Source organism: Phocoena sinus, chromosome 18 (genome assembly GCF_008692025.1).
Source record: "Phocoena sinus isolate mPhoSin1 chromosome 18, mPhoSin1.pri, whole genome shotgun sequence".
NCBI classification, from domain to species: domain Eukaryota; kingdom Metazoa; phylum Chordata; class Mammalia; order Artiodactyla; family Phocoenidae; genus Phocoena; species Phocoena sinus.
The window spans coordinates 25,684,333-25,703,913 of NC_045780.1; the positions used below are offsets into that span (position 1 = coordinate 25,684,333).

Below are 19,581 nucleotides of genomic sequence, written 5' to 3' on the forward strand. Positions count from 1 at the left end.
CTTTTTCACTATGTAGTTGTATAGTTACCTTAGTAACTAATAGGCAGGAATATGGTTTTAGTTGAAAAGAAACCACTTGCCTTTAAAAGCATAATGTCCTAGATGAATGGATAAAGATGATGTGGCACATATATGCAATGGAATATTACTCAGCCATAAAAAGAAACGAAATTGAGTTATTTGTAGTGAGGTGGATGGACCGAGAGTCTGTCTTACAGAGTGAAGTAAGAAAGAGAAAAATACTGTATGCTAACACATATATATGGAATCTAAAAAAGCAAAAGGTTCTGAAAAACCTAGGGGGCAGGACAGGAATAAAGATGCAGACATAGAAAATGGACTTGAGGACGTGGGGAGGGGAAGGGTAAGCTGGGATGAAATGGGAGAGTGGCATGGACATATAAACACTACCAAATGTAAAATAGACAGCTAGTGTCTTGCAGCTAATGTCCTGCTAAGAGAAAATTTATGCTTGGTAAGTTTATTCCAGGTCTTTGACTATGTCAGTATAAAGTAAATTCATTATAGAATGATGGATAATAGTCTAGGTTAATGGAATATAGGTAGTTGAAAATTTTTAGTAATTAAATAATCCACACCTTTGAAAGGCTGAAGAGCAGGAAGCTAAAGAAATCATGTTTTGAAAAAAAATGTATTGCAAGTAAATTTGCAAATACAATGCTAGTTTTAAGAAAAAGTGTATAGAGGTTATTTCTTCCAAACTATCTCATTGCTATTAAAATTTTTGTAGCCATGTTACAGATGAGAAAAAGATTGATTCAATTACAGAAATTTGATATGAAGAGAATATTTGTAAAGGAAGAGGCACAAAGAGAACAGGAATATGACGTATCTGTAAAGTTATTAGTAAGCTCATTTGTTTAAAGGAACTTAAAATGGTTTTTAATCATTTGGTGTTTTAACCTAGTGATTTATTTATAGCTTTGTAGGTATACTGTTTCCAGTCCCATTACTTATCTTTATCACTCTATGGTGATAACATAGACCCTAATAAAGACTGACGCCTGTGTATTTGATTTAAAAAATATTAAGACATGGTAAAGGTTCAGTAAACCAAACACCTTAGCAAATATTTGCTGGGTCAGGTTATACACGCATAAATGTATATATAGATGTACTTACCTTTTACACAGTAAGTACCCAAAAATTGTATGTAAATTGATTACTTTTGAGTGTAGGCAGTTTAAATAAAGCCTGTGGTTGAGTCCCTTTATTGTTAAAGGTCAGTCAACACTAACTTAGTCTTGTAAATTTGATTCTAACATACTGGGCTTTTCAAAGTGAAACCTGTATATGCATATAAAATATGATCATTGCATATATGTACCAAAGCCCTTAAAAGGAATTCAGCTTTCTTTTATAAACACCAAAACTCACTCTGCCTGTAAACTGTTTTTGCTAAAGTTTGCATCACTGACTCTCAAATTTGCACCTTTCTGTCTGCATACGCTACTAGGACTATTCTGTGCATGTAGATTTTTGTCAGCTCCCTCCTTCCCCCTCAGTAAATCCGTTAACTTAAAAAAAATGTGACACTTCTATAGAATAAATGTTCATAAAGCAAATTAGCATATTCAGCTTATACAGAAATACAAATTATTCCACTCACACAAGGAATTTCTACTTTGTAAAAATGTAGCTTGTATTTTGGAGTGTAATAAAATCTGGTGTAAGAACAACTGTTGAGTGGGTTAAGTGATTATTCTGAATATATTTACTTTTTTAGTGTCAACAGTTATTTGAGGTGATGGTGGGAAGGAGGTATGAGGATGAAGTTAAACAAGTTTTTAACATTGCAGTGGAAGTTTGTTCCATGGGATATGTTCATGTAACATAGAACACTTACTGAAGCCCAGCAGTACCATTTCTTCATTTTCTCTCTGTGCTGACACAGCAGCATCTGTCACATTCAAGACTACTGAGTCAAACTAGGACCTTAGGACCTTGAAAACGAACCTGTGATGTCCATTGGGATTGGTTTATGTCACCACTGAGAATTAATTAAAGGACAAGTCAAGATTCAGCACAGCAAACTGGGCAGCATTTGCAGCTTTTGGACTGGCCTGGTTAGAGGTTATTTAGGGATTGGTACCAATTTGCAAAAAGTTTGTATTCAGCAGTGTCCTCTCTTCCGTAAAGTACATTTCTTCCTTTGTACACTTGATTCTTCTCTTTCAAAGCAGACCTTCAGTTTTCTTCATTGAACACAATTTGAGTCTCTTTTGTCATTCCTATGATTAATCCAACCTTGAGTTTCCCCTCTGCCCTTAAAACATCCATTTCCTTTCATGTTAAGTTGACTTCCTTGGGTATTGAGTGACTTTTCATAACACAGCATAATTCCATTCTCTGTTAAGTAAATTAAGTAAATACACCTCCTGTATTTCATTTAATTGTGGTGCTTTGAAAAGGAAACACCTTTTCAAGAGGCAGCCTTCCTTCCCTATGACGTGCTCTCCTCCTTGCTAAGTCTGGCACCTCTTCAGTTCTCACATGGAAAGCTACCAAGGGGATCCAGCTAAAATGGAAACCAGCCTCCTCCTTGCTGGAAACCTTTCATTGGTTTCCTATTCCTTATCCCCAAATAAATTCAATTAACATGCAATATGAGTAAGATACAGCTCCTGCCTACATTTCCTTTTCTTTTTTTGCGGGGGGGGGGGGGGGCACACCTTGTGGCAGGTGGGATCTTCCCAACCAGGAATCGAACCTATGCCCCGTGCAGTGGAAGCGAGGATTCTTAGCCACTGGACCACCAGGGAAGTCCTACATTTCCATCTTGATATTGCCTGCCTCAGCCTGAATGCTCTGTTTCCCTGCTCGAACCATACAACCTCACCTCTACCTGACCTATTCCCTCTGCCTGGAATGCCCTTCCTTTCACCACCCGGTGCTCTCCTGCTCATCCTTGAGTACCCATTGAAGGCACTCTTTCTCCAAGAAGCCCAATGATCCCATCTTCATCAAGGCCTTTGGTGTACCGAATCCCAATTATCTGTTCTCTCATTAGACCACAGGCTCTTGTGGGGTGGGATCACTGGCTCAATCTTTTTTTTTTCCTTTTATTTCCAGAACCAAGTACATACAGTTTGCTGGGCGGTAAGGTGGGAGATGGTGTGCAGAAACATTGGCACTTATTTGCTTATTAGTTAGTAGAGTGACAACCATTTTGAAAACGTGTAAGATTCGTAGCTGCAGGAAGTTGCTTCTGCCTGAACAGTGTGATCATTACATATAATTCAATGTGCATCTTTCCTTCATCCCTTTTTTCTCCAAAGACTAGCTTGCTGTACACTCCATTAAATGCAGGTATATGAGTGTTCATCTGATAACCAAGTTTTTAAAATTCCGTATGACTTTACAGATGTAAATTGGCAACACTAGATATACAGTAGTATGGTGTATATAGACTATGGGACTGTCATGGTATCAAGACCTTTCATCTCTGAATCTTTGTGTTGTTTTGGAAAACTTTTATTTTCCTTAAGAAAGTTCTTAATCTCTTAAACTATGAGAGTCAAAACCAAAATGTCAAAAACATGAAATACCTGCTCATCTTCCTGATCTAATATTTCAGTTTTTAAAGACAGTCCTTGTTCCTGAGATTCTTTATGTCATTATAGATACATAAGCCATTCCTCCTCAGCCGTGTCTGTCAAGCCACACTGCCAGCCCTGTTACTAGGAGAGTAACTTATTGGTAATTGGACTACGTCAGCAGCCTGATTTGTACTGCAAAGGTAGAAATCGTTATGCTGCTTCATGCCCAATGACCACTTTCTGAAAGCAGACTGAAAGGGTGTGAAGACCTGGTTTTCAGAATGTCAATGAAAGTCCTTTCCCCACAAGTCTGATTTACCTTCGCCTACATTTTCCTTCTTTATCCTAATGCTTGCTAATTCTCTTTTCTTGGGGGTGACTCTTAACAGGGCGGCCACCTCTTAATCACATGTCAGCACATGGTATAGATAAAGAATTTCCTATGAGCTGCCTTATAATGTTCACTCTCAAATGCCATTGTATGTCTTGTTTTCCCTTTTCTGTCTATGTTTTTATCTAGGAACTCTGGGGGCACATTTGCAAGACTGGGAAAGAACAATAAAGGTTAAGAACAACTGAGGAGTTATGTACAAATAACAACAGAAGACAACTTAATTGTTTTAGTGACGATTTAAAAGGAACTCAAGTGTGCAGTTGAGATCTTTGACAAATTGTAAATAATTTTTCATGATTATTTCAAAATAGCTTGGTAAGGAAGTCTTAAAAGCAGGCCTTACTGGCAAAGAAAAGCAAAAAAGAGCAAGTAGTAAAAGGATTATGATGATATTTTAGACTTAAACTACCCTTTCAGTACATTTGCAATTCCGGATAAAGTTCTGTAAAGCAGTTCAAAAATATTCTGTTAAGTGTCTCGAATAACATTGCTCAGATGGAATATAAAATACTTCGTGGTCCCTTCAGCATCAAGATGCCTCAAACTTTGGTTGTTTCTGGAGTTAATTCTTTACAGCACCTGGTATATGAAGTGATTTCACACCATGCCCAAGATGCGGGCCACCCACCAGCTACATGGCATGACAACTCTACAGGCTGAACGGCAACCCTGGTAATTATAAGGCCATGGATAATAGCCCCCCAGTGGTTCACAGATCTTCTGGCAGTGGGTGTAGCTCCGCCTGCATTCTATACAGCAGATTCCTTCATGATCCAATCTAGGGTCGAATGTCATGCCTTCTCCTTCCTGCTGCTGTGAAATAAAAGAGAATTATTTGTGTCTCCTTCATAATGAGAAGTTTATAGCATCCACGTTATTTTAAAATAAGGTCCTGGATGTCTTACTGCTACCAGAAATCGGCATTATTTTCTGTAAGGAGTTTTCAATCTTTAAACCTTATAATTCAGAAATCCTTCTAACATCAGGGAACTCCCATCCTAGCTAATCTGTCACTGGCAGGAAGGTTTAGTTTTTTTTTGTTTTTTGAATGTTATGGTGAAGTTTCTCCATGCCTTAAATGAGCCATGGTTACCACTCACTAGTGACTCAATTTGTTTTAAATAGGAAAACAGGGAGCGTGATTCAAAAGTAGCGTTTCTGCCACTGCTGCGGCACCCTGGTGCCTTCTTGTAGTAATGGCTTCCAGGGCTCTGGGGAGCACATTTTGAAACTCATTGATCCAGGCTAACAACAGATTGCTATTCCACTTGAACTGGCTGAGAACACTGCCAAGTCACTTAGCTTCTGCCTTTGTGTCAACATAAGGGTCTGTAACACTCAGAAGAAGGCACCATACGGTGTAAAGCTTCAAGACCTTGAACTTTATCTTCTAGTTTCTATGTGCCATCATTATAGTTACATAAATACAAACTCGTATCGCAGTAAAAGTCACCTACAGAACCCTATTTTCGCTGCTGGAGAGATCACAGAACTGGAAGAAATGTGCCCCTGCCAAGTTATGTAATATCTGGTTTTCCTTTTCATGGATTTCTAGGGGTAAAGAGTCTATATCCTCTTTAATATGACATTGAATTACACTGGCAAAAAGCCCTTATCATTCATGTAAATTCTTTGTTCAATTTAAGCCTCTTTCCTGGAAGAATAACTTGGGGAGATGCAGGACCAACATAGGTTAGGCTTGAGCTAAGTGAACTTAAGCAACCCTATCACCTTTCTGGTATACTTTTTTAAAAGTCTTTATTCAACATTTTTTGCTGTGTGTGTGTGAGGGGGTGCTTTCTATTATGAGAAATTTCCAACGTATTGGAAAGTGGAGAAAATTGTGTGCCAAACATCTACATTTGACAATTGCCAACCGTTTGTCAAATTTGATTTTTTTTAAGTATTTTAAATTCTGAAGTAAATTTAAAGAGACTTGAGGGCATTGTGACATTCCACCCATAAATACATTAGAATGTCTTGCCAAAATAAGATAGCATTTTCCTGCACCACACTGCCATTATCACACCTCACAAAACTAACAATTCATTAACACCATCTGACACAGCCTATGTTCAGATTTTGTCATCAAAGTATTTGTCTTACTCTCTTAACACCATTTAAAAAAAAATTCTTTAGACTCTCCCCTTTAGAATGTCCCCTTTAGACATTTTCCCCCCCTTATCTCTTGAAATAGGTTCATCTGGGACAGCAAAAGTAAAAACTGCCTCATTAATTAACTGTTGCTGACTCTTCCAGGGCAGTAGTCAAAAAGCCTGTTGGTTGAGGCATTTCCTCACCTGAGGGTTCAACAAAAGTTTGTTAGGATTAAAAAGTTGGCAGAAATCTCAGGTTCTTGCCCTGAGATATTTCCTTAAAGGGATATGTGAAGGACGGAGATCATGGGGAAGGTGTTCCTGCTTAAAGCTCAACATGTAATAAAGGAAGAAACTGTTACCAGTGAAATTTTTTCAAGAATATGGATCACTTAAGCCTGAAAGCAGGGCAGTCACATCCTGCCCTTCTGTGGAGGGGCTGATGCCCTCATCCCTAGAACCAGATGCAGCTAGGCCAGCTACCTAGAGAATAAACTATATTAAGTTTTCTGTTTGCCTATTCAGTTTTTGTTTTTGTCTTTTGTCTGCGTTGGGTCTCCGTTGTTGCACACGGGCTTTCTCTAGTTGGGGTGGGCGGGGGCCCCTCTTCGTTGCAGTGCGCGGGCTTCTCATTGCAGTGGCTTCTCTTGTTGCGGAGCACGGGCTCTAGGCACACGGGCCTCAGTAGTTACAGCACACGGGCTCAGTAGTTGTGGCTTGAGGGCTCTAGAGTGCAGGCTCAGTAGTTGTGGCGCACAGGCTTAATTGCTGCACGGCATGTGGGATTTTCCTGGACCAGGGATGGATTACCCGTGCCCCCTGCATTGGCAGCGGGATTCTTAACCACTGCGCCACCAGGGAAGTCCCAGATTTTATTTCTTTATTATTCTTTGAGCTTTACGGAATGAAGTACTGTGGTGTCCTGAGTTTTCTGGTAAGCCTTGGGTTACTTAAAAAAAAAAATACTTTTTTGCTCTAAATCTTTCTAAAATATATTAGTCTAAAATGGTAAACTAGAAAATATATTTGCAACACATGAAACAAGAGGAAAGAAAATGTACAAATGACTTCTCTGTGTATGAAAAGATGCTCAGTCTTACACATAATTAAAGACTGGCAAGAAAAAGATAACCAGGAGATACGGTTTTACACCCAAGACTTTTTAAAAGTTTGATAATAAATTAGGCCTTTCATAACCATTTGAAGACATGGAGCTGCTGTAATTCCCCGGAAGACAATTTATTGTCCTCCATTAAAATGTAAAATTCTTTGACCCAGCAGACCCATGTTTCAGTATTAGTGGTAAAGATGTACTCCTACAGTGTACAAGAGGTATAGACTAATAGCTAACATGGAGTCAGGTAGTGCTTACTATGCACCTAGCACAGTGCTAAGAGCTTCACCTGCATTACCTCATTTACTCCTTCCCATACCCTATGTACATGTACAAGGTGTATCTTATTAACACTCTTTGAGGAGGGACTTCTCTGGTGGCGCATTGGTTAAGAATCTGCCTGCCAATGCAGGGGACATGGGTTCGAGCCCTGGTGTGGGAAGGTCCCACATGCCATGGAGCCACTAAGCCCGCGCACCACAACTACTGAGCCTGCGTGCCACAGCTACTGAAGCCTGCACACCTAGAGCCCATGCTCCGCAACAAGAGAAGCCACTGCAGTGAGAAGCCCGTGCACCCCAACAAAGATTAGCCGCCGCTCACCACAACTAGAGAAAGCCTCCATGCAGCAATGAAGACCCAACGCAGAGAAATAAATAAATAAATGAAACAAAAAGTTTAAAAAAAAAACGGTATTCGAGGAAAATACATGTCCACCAAAGCAGAGCTAGTTCAATTTCTGTACATTTATCCACACAATGGAATATAATGGTGCCATTAAAATGAATGAGGTGGATCCATATAAGAGATACAAAAAAACTTCCAAAATACTGTATTGGAACTGAAAAGACAGCAAAGTGGAAGTTGTGTATGCTTTTTTGTGTTAAAAATGTGTGTGTGTGTGTGTGTGTGTGTGTGTACACTTATACAAAGGAGCTGGGCAAATAGCCATTGTTAACAGGTTGCTCAGGGGAGGGTGTCTGTGGTAGAAGGGAAACTCACTTTTCATTGTATACATTTTTATACTGTTTAAAAAAATACATGCATGTATTATTTTTTCAATTAAAACACTAGTTACACATAAGTACTTATTTTTCTATTTTCACTCCCTGCAAAGTATAGTAATGGTAAAACTACATTTCATTGAAGATTTGAGAAGTTTTTAGCATGTTGGTGTCATCCTTACAAACACCAGTTCTCGAGGTTTCTGTCTAAAGTGTTTGATCCCCATATGTGAGTCTGTCTCCCGAATGGACTGAGTGCCCTCAAGGGCAGAAGTTACTCCTGTCTGTGTGCACAGGGCCTGGAAAAGAGCAGGTTCTCAACGAATGTCTGTTGAATGGACGAATAAAGTGGATATAAAGGAGGAAAGAGAATACTTTCATCCTGTGTGTTGCCTGCAGGGCACACTCCCGGAAATATTTTTCAATCATCAAATTCCTGATATGAATTTGTCTTTATAAATTCGCCTGTGACTCAAAAAAGGAGAGCACAGAAAACAACTTTGAACAAGGAGTACAACCAATCAGGATTTTACACTACAGAAGCAATGCTGAAGAGTTGTTACCCTCATTTATAAACCCTGCAACAAACAAAAGATGTATTTTTTAAAATAATTGGGTAAAAGTCTCAGTTGAATACTAGACGCTTATTTGAAATCTCAAGCAGAAATATCACTGCTTCAGTGCTGGGTTTAGTGCAGTCATCTGAACCTGTCATACAAACACCAGTACACACGTGGTAAGGGTTGTCTGGATTGAAGGGCTCTGAATCCTCTTGAACACTGGGTCTGGTTTCGTTATTTGGTCTTCCAGGCCATGGGTTGCCCCATGGGCCACTGCGTAATCTTCTTGTGGTCATTGTTGTAACAACTTTTCTTACCAATTCTCTTCTTTCTCTCTGGATTTCTGCCCAAAAAAACCCCAAAACTTGCTGTAAGTTAACTCCTTAATTTGAATAATTAAGGAAATTCTGTGTTTATCAGGGTGAAAAACATAAGAAAAGGATATTAAAACACATACGACCAGATCCTATTTAAATTTGTATTAATGATTTCATAAGAATAAAGCATGTTTCACAGTCTTGGGTTAGTAGTTAAACATCAGATAATCAGAATTTGGTTTCTCATACTAACTGAGGCAGGTGTTGTAAGATAACTGACAAAATCCATTCTCAGTTCCCTTTTTCTTTGCCTGCCGCTACTTAGGGGCTGAGAAAGTAAAATAGCACTTATTTCGCTAGCCTCCCTTGCAATTAGGAATGGCCAGGTGACACATAAGCAGACTAGGCTAGCGCAGTTTCTGGGAAAGCTTTTGCTTTCTAAAAGGGGACAGATACAGCTCCCTCCATCTCGTCCGTCTTCCTTGAATGTAGATGTGACATCTGGGTTATGTGACCAGAAGTGATAGGCACAAGGATGACGAGCCAGCATGCCTCAGATAGCAGACGGTGAGCTAGAAAGAGAGGTGACGATAGTGCCAAAAACCCACCTCCAGACTTCCGGCTGTATGAACAAAGTCAACCCGTATTTGTTGAAACCACTGTTGGTCTGCTATTCTGTTACTTGCCGCCCTACACATTCCTCATGAATTTACTATATAGGTATAAAGCTTTACAGTTTTCAGGGGATTTACTATTATCTTGGTTGATGCTTTTAAAAATCATTTGGGATAGAATAAGCAGATACTTTTATACAAAAGGGCAACAAGGCTCGGAAAGACCAAGTGACTTGGCCGAGATCACAGAAGGTGGCAGAGAAGAGGGTCGAACATGAACTTCTCTGGCTTCCAGCCCACTGCCCTCATTCTCCACAATGCCTCATGGGTCCTGCAGCAGGACTGATGGCTGCCGAGTAACAAGAACGGAGAGAGGACCACACAGGGTGGCTTTGGCATCTGAGTCTCAGTTTCTTCTTCAGTAAAACGGGGATAATAATAGTATCTAATTCAGAGGATAGTAGTAGAGCTCATGAGAATTTGTTTCTAAGGGTTTTAGCATAGCGTTTGGCATATCATAAGCCCTCAAACGTCAGGTGATGATGATGATATGATGCTATGTTATCTGTGAGGGCATGCATGTGCGTCCAGCCATGGATAGCTTGGTTTCTTGGTTTCTGTGGCAGGGCTGGAGAGGCATCAGGGAAACCTGGATTCAAACCTCAACTTCACTCCTTTTTTTTTTTTTTTTTTTTTTTTTTAAGCAACTCACTTGTTTTAACTAACAATGACCTCAGGAGAGTGATTCAATCTCTGAACCTTAGTTTATTCACCTATAAAGTGGGAATATTACTAGTTAGCTGGACAGGTGTTGGCAGAGGTTAAATGAGGACAAGATGTAAAGCTCTAGCACAGTACGGTGCCTGGTACACAGCCCGAGCTCAGCGGACCTCAGCTCCCACCCCACTCCCCGCCTTCCTCTGACCTTGTACAGCGTCATTCCCAGGGTCTCTGATGATACAGCTACATGACACTGATAACCTGCCAGCATAAAGATCCAAGGGCAGGGGTCGCTGGACCCTGGAGCTGGGAGGCTTTTATTAGAATTAGGTGGCGGGGAGCCAGGCATCCTCAGGGAGGGTTTCATTTTGTTGACTTTATTGTAAAATAGGACTGCATTTATGAGACTAGAAAAAAAATTCCCTCACTTTTAACGTCTATGATATTCCGTCCTATGACCACACCAACACTTATTTAATGCTTTTCAAGTCTGGGGCCATTTAGGTGGTTTCTACTTTTCTGGTGTTGTATGTAATGTGTGTAATTCTTGGACGGATGGTGTGTGATGACTGAATACTTACGATGTGTAATTAATACTTAATGATACATAATTGAATGCTTCAGATGTGCTCATGGGATTTCCCTGGCAGTCCAAGTAGTTAGGACTCTGTGCTCCCAATGCAGGGGCCACAGGTTCGATCCCTGGTTGGAGAACTAAGATCCCGCGTGCTGCACAGTGCGGCGAAAAGAAAAAAGATCTGGTCATGCTGTTAGCTGTGAGGGGCCAAGTCACATCTTGGATGTAGGAAACAAGCTCTTTCCCAGAGGGTGATGGTTCTCATTTTATCAGTTATCCCAGCACTGCCAAGAGTGCTGTCTTCCCAACCCCACCCCCAGACCCCTTGCCCTGCTCTTTTTCCATAGAACCTTGGATCATCCCATACGATTTCCTTATTTTAGTTTAGTGTTTATTTACTGTCTCCCTTTAGCTACAACGTAAAACCCCTGGGGGGCATGGATTCTTGTCTCTTCTGTTCATCAGCACATTCCAGGTGCCTAGAACAAATAAATGGCACATAATAAACGTGTCAATAAATGTTTGTTGACTGAATACATGAATGAACTCTCTGGGTAAGAAGCATGTCCTCAAACAGAAAGTGATCAGAGAGAGGTCTACATGTAGCAGAGTTGGAGACTTTTTTTTTTTTGTTTTTTTTTTTTTTGCAGTACGTGGGCCTCTCACTGTTGTGGCCTCTCCCGCCGCGGAGCACAGGCTCCGGACGCGCAGGCCCAGCGGCCATGGCTCACGGGCCCAGCCGCTCCGCAGCATGTGGGATCCTCCCGGACCGGGGCACGAACCCGTGTCCCCTGCATCGGCAGGTGGACTCTCAACCACTGCGCCACCAGGGAAGCCCAGAGTTGGAGACTTTTGTCCTTGACTGGAAAAGGTGACAAGGTATTGGAGAAGGAGTTGCTGGGTAGTGGAAGGCAAGAAGGCCCATTCCACATGGAGGCAAGTGGGGAACTGAAAGCCAGAACTTGTAAATGGCCAGAGAATTGAGTTGCGACCACCCGCTGGGGCAAGACCTAGGATGGCAAAAGCGATGGTCCATTTGGCAGCCCCTAGGGTTGTGGCAGACACCGCTCAGAGGATTCCTTCTCACTGAGCCTGCGTGTAGCCTTGGAATTCTCAACCCACTCTTCCAGTCAGCCACTGCCAGCAGCTTATAAATTGCATCCTATTTGCTTTGCCTGGGCTAAAAAGTAACCATCTTATCCAAGCTTTGGAACTGAATAAGACTTGTGAACTGTAGGAATAAGTTAGCCATGGCAGAATCAGAAGCCTGGAGTGTGTGTGTGTGTGTGTTTTAAATTTTTGGCCGCACCGTGCGCGGCATGTGGGATCTCAGTTCTCCGACCAGGGATCAAACCCACGCTCCCTGAATTGGAAACGCAGAGTCTTAAACACTGGACGGCTAGGGAAGTCCTTGTTTATTCCAATTGTGGTAAAATATATATAAAACTTACCATTCTAACCATTTTTAAGTGTACAGTTAAGTGACATTAAGTACAGGCACATGGCTCTGCAAACGTCATCACCATCTATTTCCCGAACAGTTTTCATCTTGCAAAACTGAAACCCGCACCCGTTAAATAGTAACTGCTCGCTCCCTTCTCCTAAGTCTGGTGGTTTTAATTCCTGTGTTTTCTTTATTTCCATGCTGCTGTCTCTCTGAGTTCAACATAATCTTTCTGAGAACAAAGCCTATCTAGGCTGTGCTAGGAGAGGGGCCTTTTCGCCCCGCTTGAGCCAGAGCTACAAAGTAGGACTTTGGGAGACCAGTGGGGTGACTGGGATGGGAACCAAGAGAGCAGCCCTGGAGACAGACAAAATCCGGGAAAAGAGCCTGGCCTGCAGAGCTCATCAGCTGCCCTTCTCCACTGGGAAACAGCCCACAGGGTGCTCCAACCTAGCTCTGAACACCAGGGGTCCTTCACTTATTTTCCCCGGACTTGGAAGTGGACCTTGAACTTAAGGAATCTCAGCCTATGCCCACAGCTGCTTTTGGCTGCCCCAGAATTCAAGCTTTGACCATAATAAGGATTCGGCGGTGTAACAGCTTCTTAGACCCCTGATTCTCTGCTTTAGGAATAAAAAAATGTAAAATTGCAAATTGCAAACAACAGAGATTAGGGGCAGAGCGGAAGCAGTGGGAGTGTCATAAATAAAATCCGCAGGTAAGGCAGAGGTGTTCCGGGCCCCCCTGCTTCCTGTCACCCCGCTGCTCTGGCCCTGCCCTGCGACATTCACGGCTGTCCTTTCCCTTCCCTTCGATCTCTCACGCCAATTACTGTGACACTGTGATGTGCACCCGGATTCATCTTCCTTGTCACATGCTTGGGCCTGTGCAGGGGCTCACAGGAACCTCACCAGGGCAGGGAGAATTCCAAGCAGCGTCAGAAGAATTTAAAATGTTACCTTTGGGATAGGTTGGTTTAAGCCAGAAAATAGGAAGGTCGCCACAGAGTTCTAAGATTTTAGAACTCAAGAAGCTGTCGTCCTTCACGGGCTGGTCTACAGCCACCCAGATGAGAGAATTTTCTTCATATTTAACAGGCATGATCTTGCCTTCCTGTAAGTAAGTGAAAATGAAATGCACTAAACAAAGAGGGCAGTGGAACATGTTGCATATTAAGATTCATGTGTTGGTAAAAGATTATTTCGCCCTATAAAAACTTAATGAGTTTGGGATTAGCAGGTGCAAACTAGTATATATAGGATGGATAAACAACAGGGTCCTACTGTATAGCACAGGGAACTATATTCAATATACTGTGATAAACCATAATGGAAAAGAATATGAAAAAGAATATATATCTGTTCAACTAAGTCACTTTGCTGTAAGCAGAAGTTAACAAAACATTGTAAATCAACTATACTTCAATAAAATTTAAAAGAAAACTTAATGAGAATTCTCTGTGTATATGTGTGCGCATCCGTGTTCACACACGTGCGCGCACACATACACACACACACTCTGAAGTTCTAATCTCTTCTCTCTGTAGCTTTTCTCACAATATTCCACACCCATCATGCCATCCTGCCTTTGGATAACTCGAATGTGTGAATGTGAGCGTCCTGAGTGGAAGTGAAAATTACTTGATGTCAACTTTGAGATTTAGGTTAATCTGATGTTTTTGATCAAAGATGTTTTAGAGGAAAAGCAACTGAACGGACTCCGGAATCTGATAAAGGATAGAGGAGCCCTTCGTGTGAAGTGAAAGTCCTTTGGGGGCTTGTCCTGCCACTGCCAAACCACGATGGAAGCAGCCGGCAGTTGGTTCTTTAATGTCTTCAGTTCAAAGTAGTATTTAACATAAACCGTTTCTACATTTCCCAGCTATAACAAAACGTATTTCAGATGTTCTCTGCATCAAGCACACCACTGAGATTTCAAAGCTAAATGCTGAGTTTTCTTCTACAGCGAGATGCTGAGAATAGTTTGATAACCTAGGAGACAAATTTATTTTGCCAGGTTGCTCCTTTCATGCATTTATTAGTTTGCAATAGGTTGTAGGTTGGAGAAATTAAAATGTTTTCTTATTTTTTAGCTAAAAGCAGCACTTCATTTATGCTTTCTCCCTCAGGCTTCTGGCCGCCTTAAAACAAGTTAAAGTTATTGGAGGTAGCTAACACTCAGGTAATCCAGTTATTTACCTTAAGTTAAATGGCTCCATCCAGGAAATGAATGTTCTTTGGGTATAGGAGCTTTTAAAAGTTATACAAAACTGGGCTTCCCTGGTGGTGCAGTCGTTAAGAATCCACCTGCCAATGCAGCGGACGCGGGTTCGAGCCTTCGTCCAGGAAGATCCCACATGCCGCGGAGCAGCTAAGCCCGTGCGCCACAACTACTGAGCCTACTCTCTAGAACCCGTGAGCCACAGCTCCTGAGCCCATGCGCCTAGAGCCTGTGCTCCGCAACAAGCCACCGCAATGAGAAGCCCGTGCACTGCCATGAATAGTAGCCCCTGATCGCCGCAACTAGAGAAAGCCCGAGCGCAGCAACAAAGACCCAAATAAACGTAGCCTAAAATAAATAAATTTTTTTAAAAATAAATAAAATAAAAGTTATACAAAACTGATGAAAAATGTATGAGAGCTAGTGGTGCATAAATCTACCCCATCACAATCTAAAGTGTGTGGACACAGAATGGGATGATAGGAAGAATGCATGTGTGCGCAACCTACAAGCTAGGGATGTTGTTAAATAAAAAGCGTATGGCACATACTTTCAGCTGCCGACCCCATCTCCTTCCTCCCTCCCTCCCTTTCCTTGCAACACAATCCTGCTTTTGTTGGTGGCAGCAATCTGCTGGCCCCAGGGGAGACACCTGCTTTCTCAGACTCCCTGGCAGCTAGGGGTGCCCGTGTGACCAGCTCTAGACAATGCGACCCATGCTAAAGTGTGTTGCGGGGCTGAGAAGGCATCTGGCTTTTCCCGAGTTAAGGGAAACCATGGTTGGCACTACTCAGCGTCTTCCTGCCTTCCTTACTTGACTGCGTGGTTGATGTTTAGGGCTGGAAGGAAAGGACGAAAAAAATCAGAGAGCCCCAATGTCTGGGGCTGCCTACTTCCACATTACTTACTGTGGAGAAAAAGCCTTATTTGTCTAAGTCACTCTAAGTGTAACGTGCTGCTACTGACAGCCAAACACATTCCTAATTCCCACAAACACGTTGCCTGAATTTGGTTTTGTCCACCAGAGAATCCACCACGCACCCTATACACAACAAAAACACAGGAGAAAGCATTCACCTCTATGGCCTAAGAAAAGAATCAGAGGCAAAGATTTAAATACAAAACTATTCACCACAGTGAATTATATCTGTATTCAAAAAATTATTTTGAATTATTATTATTATTTGAAAAATGGAAAATTGAAGATACCTGTATTCAAGAACAAAAGACTTTTAAAATTATAAGCATATGATGACATACAATACATCCATTATAATCTACAATTTAGAAGACCTAAAGTTAAGTGAAAATAATAAGAATGTACACCAGTATAACTTCAATTATGAAAAGAATATCACATACATTTGCGCATGGAGAAAATCCACCAAAACATTAACTTTAGCTATCTGTGGATTATGCAGTTGTGGGTGGTTTTCTTCTCTATTCTTTTATGTATTTCCCAAATTTCTACAATGACAAAGTATTGTTTTTAAAAATCAGGAAAAGGGACTTCCCTGGTGGCAAAATGGTTAAGAATCCGCCTGCCAATGCAGGGGACAAGGGTTCGATCCCTGGTCTGGAAAGATCCCACGTGCCGTGGAGCAACTAAGCCCGTGCGCCACAACTACTGAGCATGTGAGCACAACTACTGAAGCCTGCACACCTAGAACCCATGCTCCGCAACAAGAGAAGCCACCGCAATGAGAAGCCCGTGCACCGCAACGAAGAGTAGCCCCTGCTCGCCACAACTAGAGAAAGCCCGCACGCAGCAACGAAGACCCAATGCAGCCAAAAAAAAAAAAAAAAAAAAAAAATCAGAAAAAAACCCCCACCTTGTTTTTAAAAAAATCAGAAAATGAACTGCAAACTTATGGTAAGATCTCGGTCGGCTATGGTTGAGGAGTTGGTTCTTTATATCCACTCATGGGGGAAATGTCAAGAGTTATTAGTTCACTAAAGGCTTCATAACAGAAACTGAGTGATAGGACCATTAAAAAAAAGGTAATGCAATAAGGGATGTTCAAGATCAGAACACAGGCGGTCTCCGTCTTATTTTTAGACTCTGTACCAGTGGGTCCACACTTGTGTTCTGAAGGGCGCAGCTCATGGGGAACAAACCAGATCATGATCGGAGGAGAATCACCAGAGGGATGAAGGGCTGGAACCCATCTCACAGGATGAATGGTGGGGAAACTGGGAGTAGAGGAGATACTGAGGACATGAGAGCCAACTTTAAAAACTCACGGGTTGGTTTTAGCTCTTGTTTTGAGACACCTGGGGCTGCTCCTAGGAGAGCAAACAATTGGGCAGTTTCCAGGCACTTTTGCTTATTCTTATTTTTCCTCAGCTGCCCTGAGGGAGCTGATGCCTGATATATCTCCCTCTCGGGGATACTGGAAAGATCAAAGCTGATCATAATAAAATTAAGAATTAAAGGAGCAGCCGTATTCATTATCTATCGAGTTCAGGGCTATGGGGACAGGGTGCACACTGTAGTTTGTAGGTGACAAATCTGGGGCTCAAAGAGTTGAAGCCACATCCATAGCAAGTGTCAGAGCTGGGATTTGAACCCACTTTTTCCAAAGTCCATTTCTTTCCCACCCTACCCTGCCACAACTCAAATGGAAGATGAGAACGAATGCGGCTACTTTGTAAGCCCTAAAGCACCAAATAAGTGTAAGGTATTATTGTTAAATGTGTCTTTATAACTCTGTGTGCAATTCTTAACATAAATTTTTATAAAACCAAGCTCAAAGGCAAGCTATTAATAATAAATGGATGAACAATGTTTAAAGCACCTCACAAGCCTGACACATAGGAAAGGAATTCGATATATGTTGAGTAGCCTCCCTGGGCTGAACTTGAACCAGTGGGAAGAAATTGCAGAGGGAGTCACTCGGCTCAACGTAGGGCAAAACAATTAGAACTACCTCCCATGAAGTTGCCTGATACACAGGGAAGGAGCGCCCTGTTGCTGCTTTCCAGCAGAGGCTAGGGGATCAGCTATGGTGAATTTTCAGGAGGAAATCCCCCTGCTGAGTGGCGCTGAGGCTGGAGTGAGGCTTGAGGCTCCTGAGGCCCCTTTAATGAAAAGATCCTAACACGTGAAGTCCTTTATTATTTTTTTAAAAATGTATTTATTTTTTGCCTGCGTTGGGTTTTCGTTGCTGCGCATGGGCTTTCTCTAGTTGTGGCAAGCGGGGGCTACTCTTTGTTGCGGTGCGCGGGCTTCTCATTGCAGTGGCTTCTCTTGTTGGGGAGCACGGGCTCTTGGCGCGCGGGCCTCAGCAGTTGCAGCACGTGGGCTCAGTAGTTGTGGCTTGCGGGCTCCAGAGCGCAGGCTCAGCAGCTGTGGCTCACGGACGTAGTTGCTCCGCGGCATGTGGGATCCTCCCTGACCCGGGCTTGAACCCGTGTCCCCTGCATTGGCAGTCGGATTCCCAACCACTGAGCCACCAGGGAAGCCCATGAAGTCCTTTAAGTTGTCATTTTTTAAAAAAATTCTTTTGGTTGCACTGGGTCTTAGTTGCAGCAGGTGGGCTGCTTAGTTGTGGCATGCAAACTCTTAGTTGCGGCATGCATGATCTAGTTCCCTGACCAGGGATCAAACCTGCGTCCTCTGCATTGGAAGGCAGATTCTAAACCACCGCACCACCGGGGAAGTCCCCTTTAGGTTGTCGTAATCACTGATCAGATAGTTCCCTAACATCAGGCAAATAAGGGCCATGTCATGACCAATCCCCTTTATGTACTTTAAAATCTGGTTTTCCAAAACCTCCAATTATACTACATCATGTAAGAATGATCACTTGGAACCAATGAGTAGGACCAAAATAATTAAGTTCCTTTGGCAGAGAAGAAAGAGAACTTATGTTCTGGCCATGAACCTATCCAGGAACTAGAGACAGAAAGGGTTGTACCTTCAATGTCTGCCCAAAGCCCTTGCTGTGTGGTGCAGGCTGGTACCCACCAGTTCAGAGGAGATGCTCTGCTTGGTCACGGTGCCCACCTCAGGAACTCGAGCCTTCACCTGTGCTTTGATGTAGCACTTCTGCCCTCCAGCAAAACGGATTCCTGTGATGCCCTAGGAAACAAAAGTTTATCCATCCATCTATCCATCCATTCATTTAATCAGTGTATTGAGTGTCTACTGTGAGCTAGGCACCATTCCAGGTCCTGGGTGCAGGGATGAACAAAACAGATGGAGTCTCTGCCCCCATGGAGCTTATCTTTTAGTGTTATTTACCAAAAATATAAAAACAGAGATAAAGTCAGGTGGCGTTAAGTGCTATGGAGAAAAATAAAGCAGAGTGCAGAGATAGGAGTGACAGGGGATGGTGCTTTAGACCGTGTGATGGGGAGGCCCCTGCCAGGGGCTGCCTTCAAGCTGAGACAGAGCTGTTCATTGCTCCATTCATCCCACCAAGCTCAGACGAAATGCCATCTTTCCTATGCAGCTTTCTCTGACCATCTCAGGCTAAGTGGGCTTCCCGCTCTCTAACTCCCTGAAAGCCCTCCCATCTTCATTCCTCACTTGGCACTTAGGTCTCAGGGCCCTTGCTCCTTGTGAATGTCACCTCCCTACTCAGCTCTAAGCTTGAGATCGATCTGAATGTTTTCTTTTTTGTTTTCGTTTGTTTGGTGCTCCCACAAAGGTTCTCAAAAGATGTTGGTCCAATTAATTAATTCCATCAGTTCGGATTTTTCCTAAGTTGCTGAGCCCAGAGTAAATAGTAGCTTTCTATAACACTGGGAACTGGATTTTGCTCCTAGACCTTATCCAAGGACTTGGACGTTTTGTTTTTGTCTCCTGTGAGATATAAACAGTGTCTCCTCCTCTGCCTAGGGAACAGCCTCAAGGGAAACCTCAGCCACAAGGCTCCAGTCTTGGCTGACAGCTGGGCACTGACTCCGCCCATGGAGTGCATCAGGCATAACGGTATGTTCTGACCCAAGAGTGT

The 19,581-nt window shown here is 42.5% G+C and overlaps 1 protein-coding gene across 3 annotated transcripts in view; it reads right to left on the minus strand.

Annotated features, from left to right (window-relative positions):
* Positions 1–4,327: 4,327 nt before the first annotated feature.
* The window catches only part of CNMD (chondromodulin), a 28,344-nt gene continuing 13,090 nt past the window's right edge, over positions 4,328–19,581 (minus strand). For 2 of the 3 annotated variants that reach the window (XM_032611358.1, XM_032611355.1), the window contains 4 exons: positions 18,591–18,704; positions 13,360–13,513; positions 8,902–9,071; positions 4,328–4,767 (listed from right to left, as the gene is read on the minus strand). In XM_032611358.1, coding sequence (XP_032467249.1) covers positions 4,552–4,767; positions 8,902–9,071; positions 13,360–13,513; positions 18,591–18,704 — 654 coding nt within the window. In that variant the 3' untranslated portion in view covers positions 4,328–4,551. The remainder of the gene's footprint in view (positions 4,768–8,901; positions 9,072–13,359; positions 13,514–18,590; positions 18,705–19,581) is intronic. The other variant, XM_032611356.1, reaches the window with a different exon arrangement.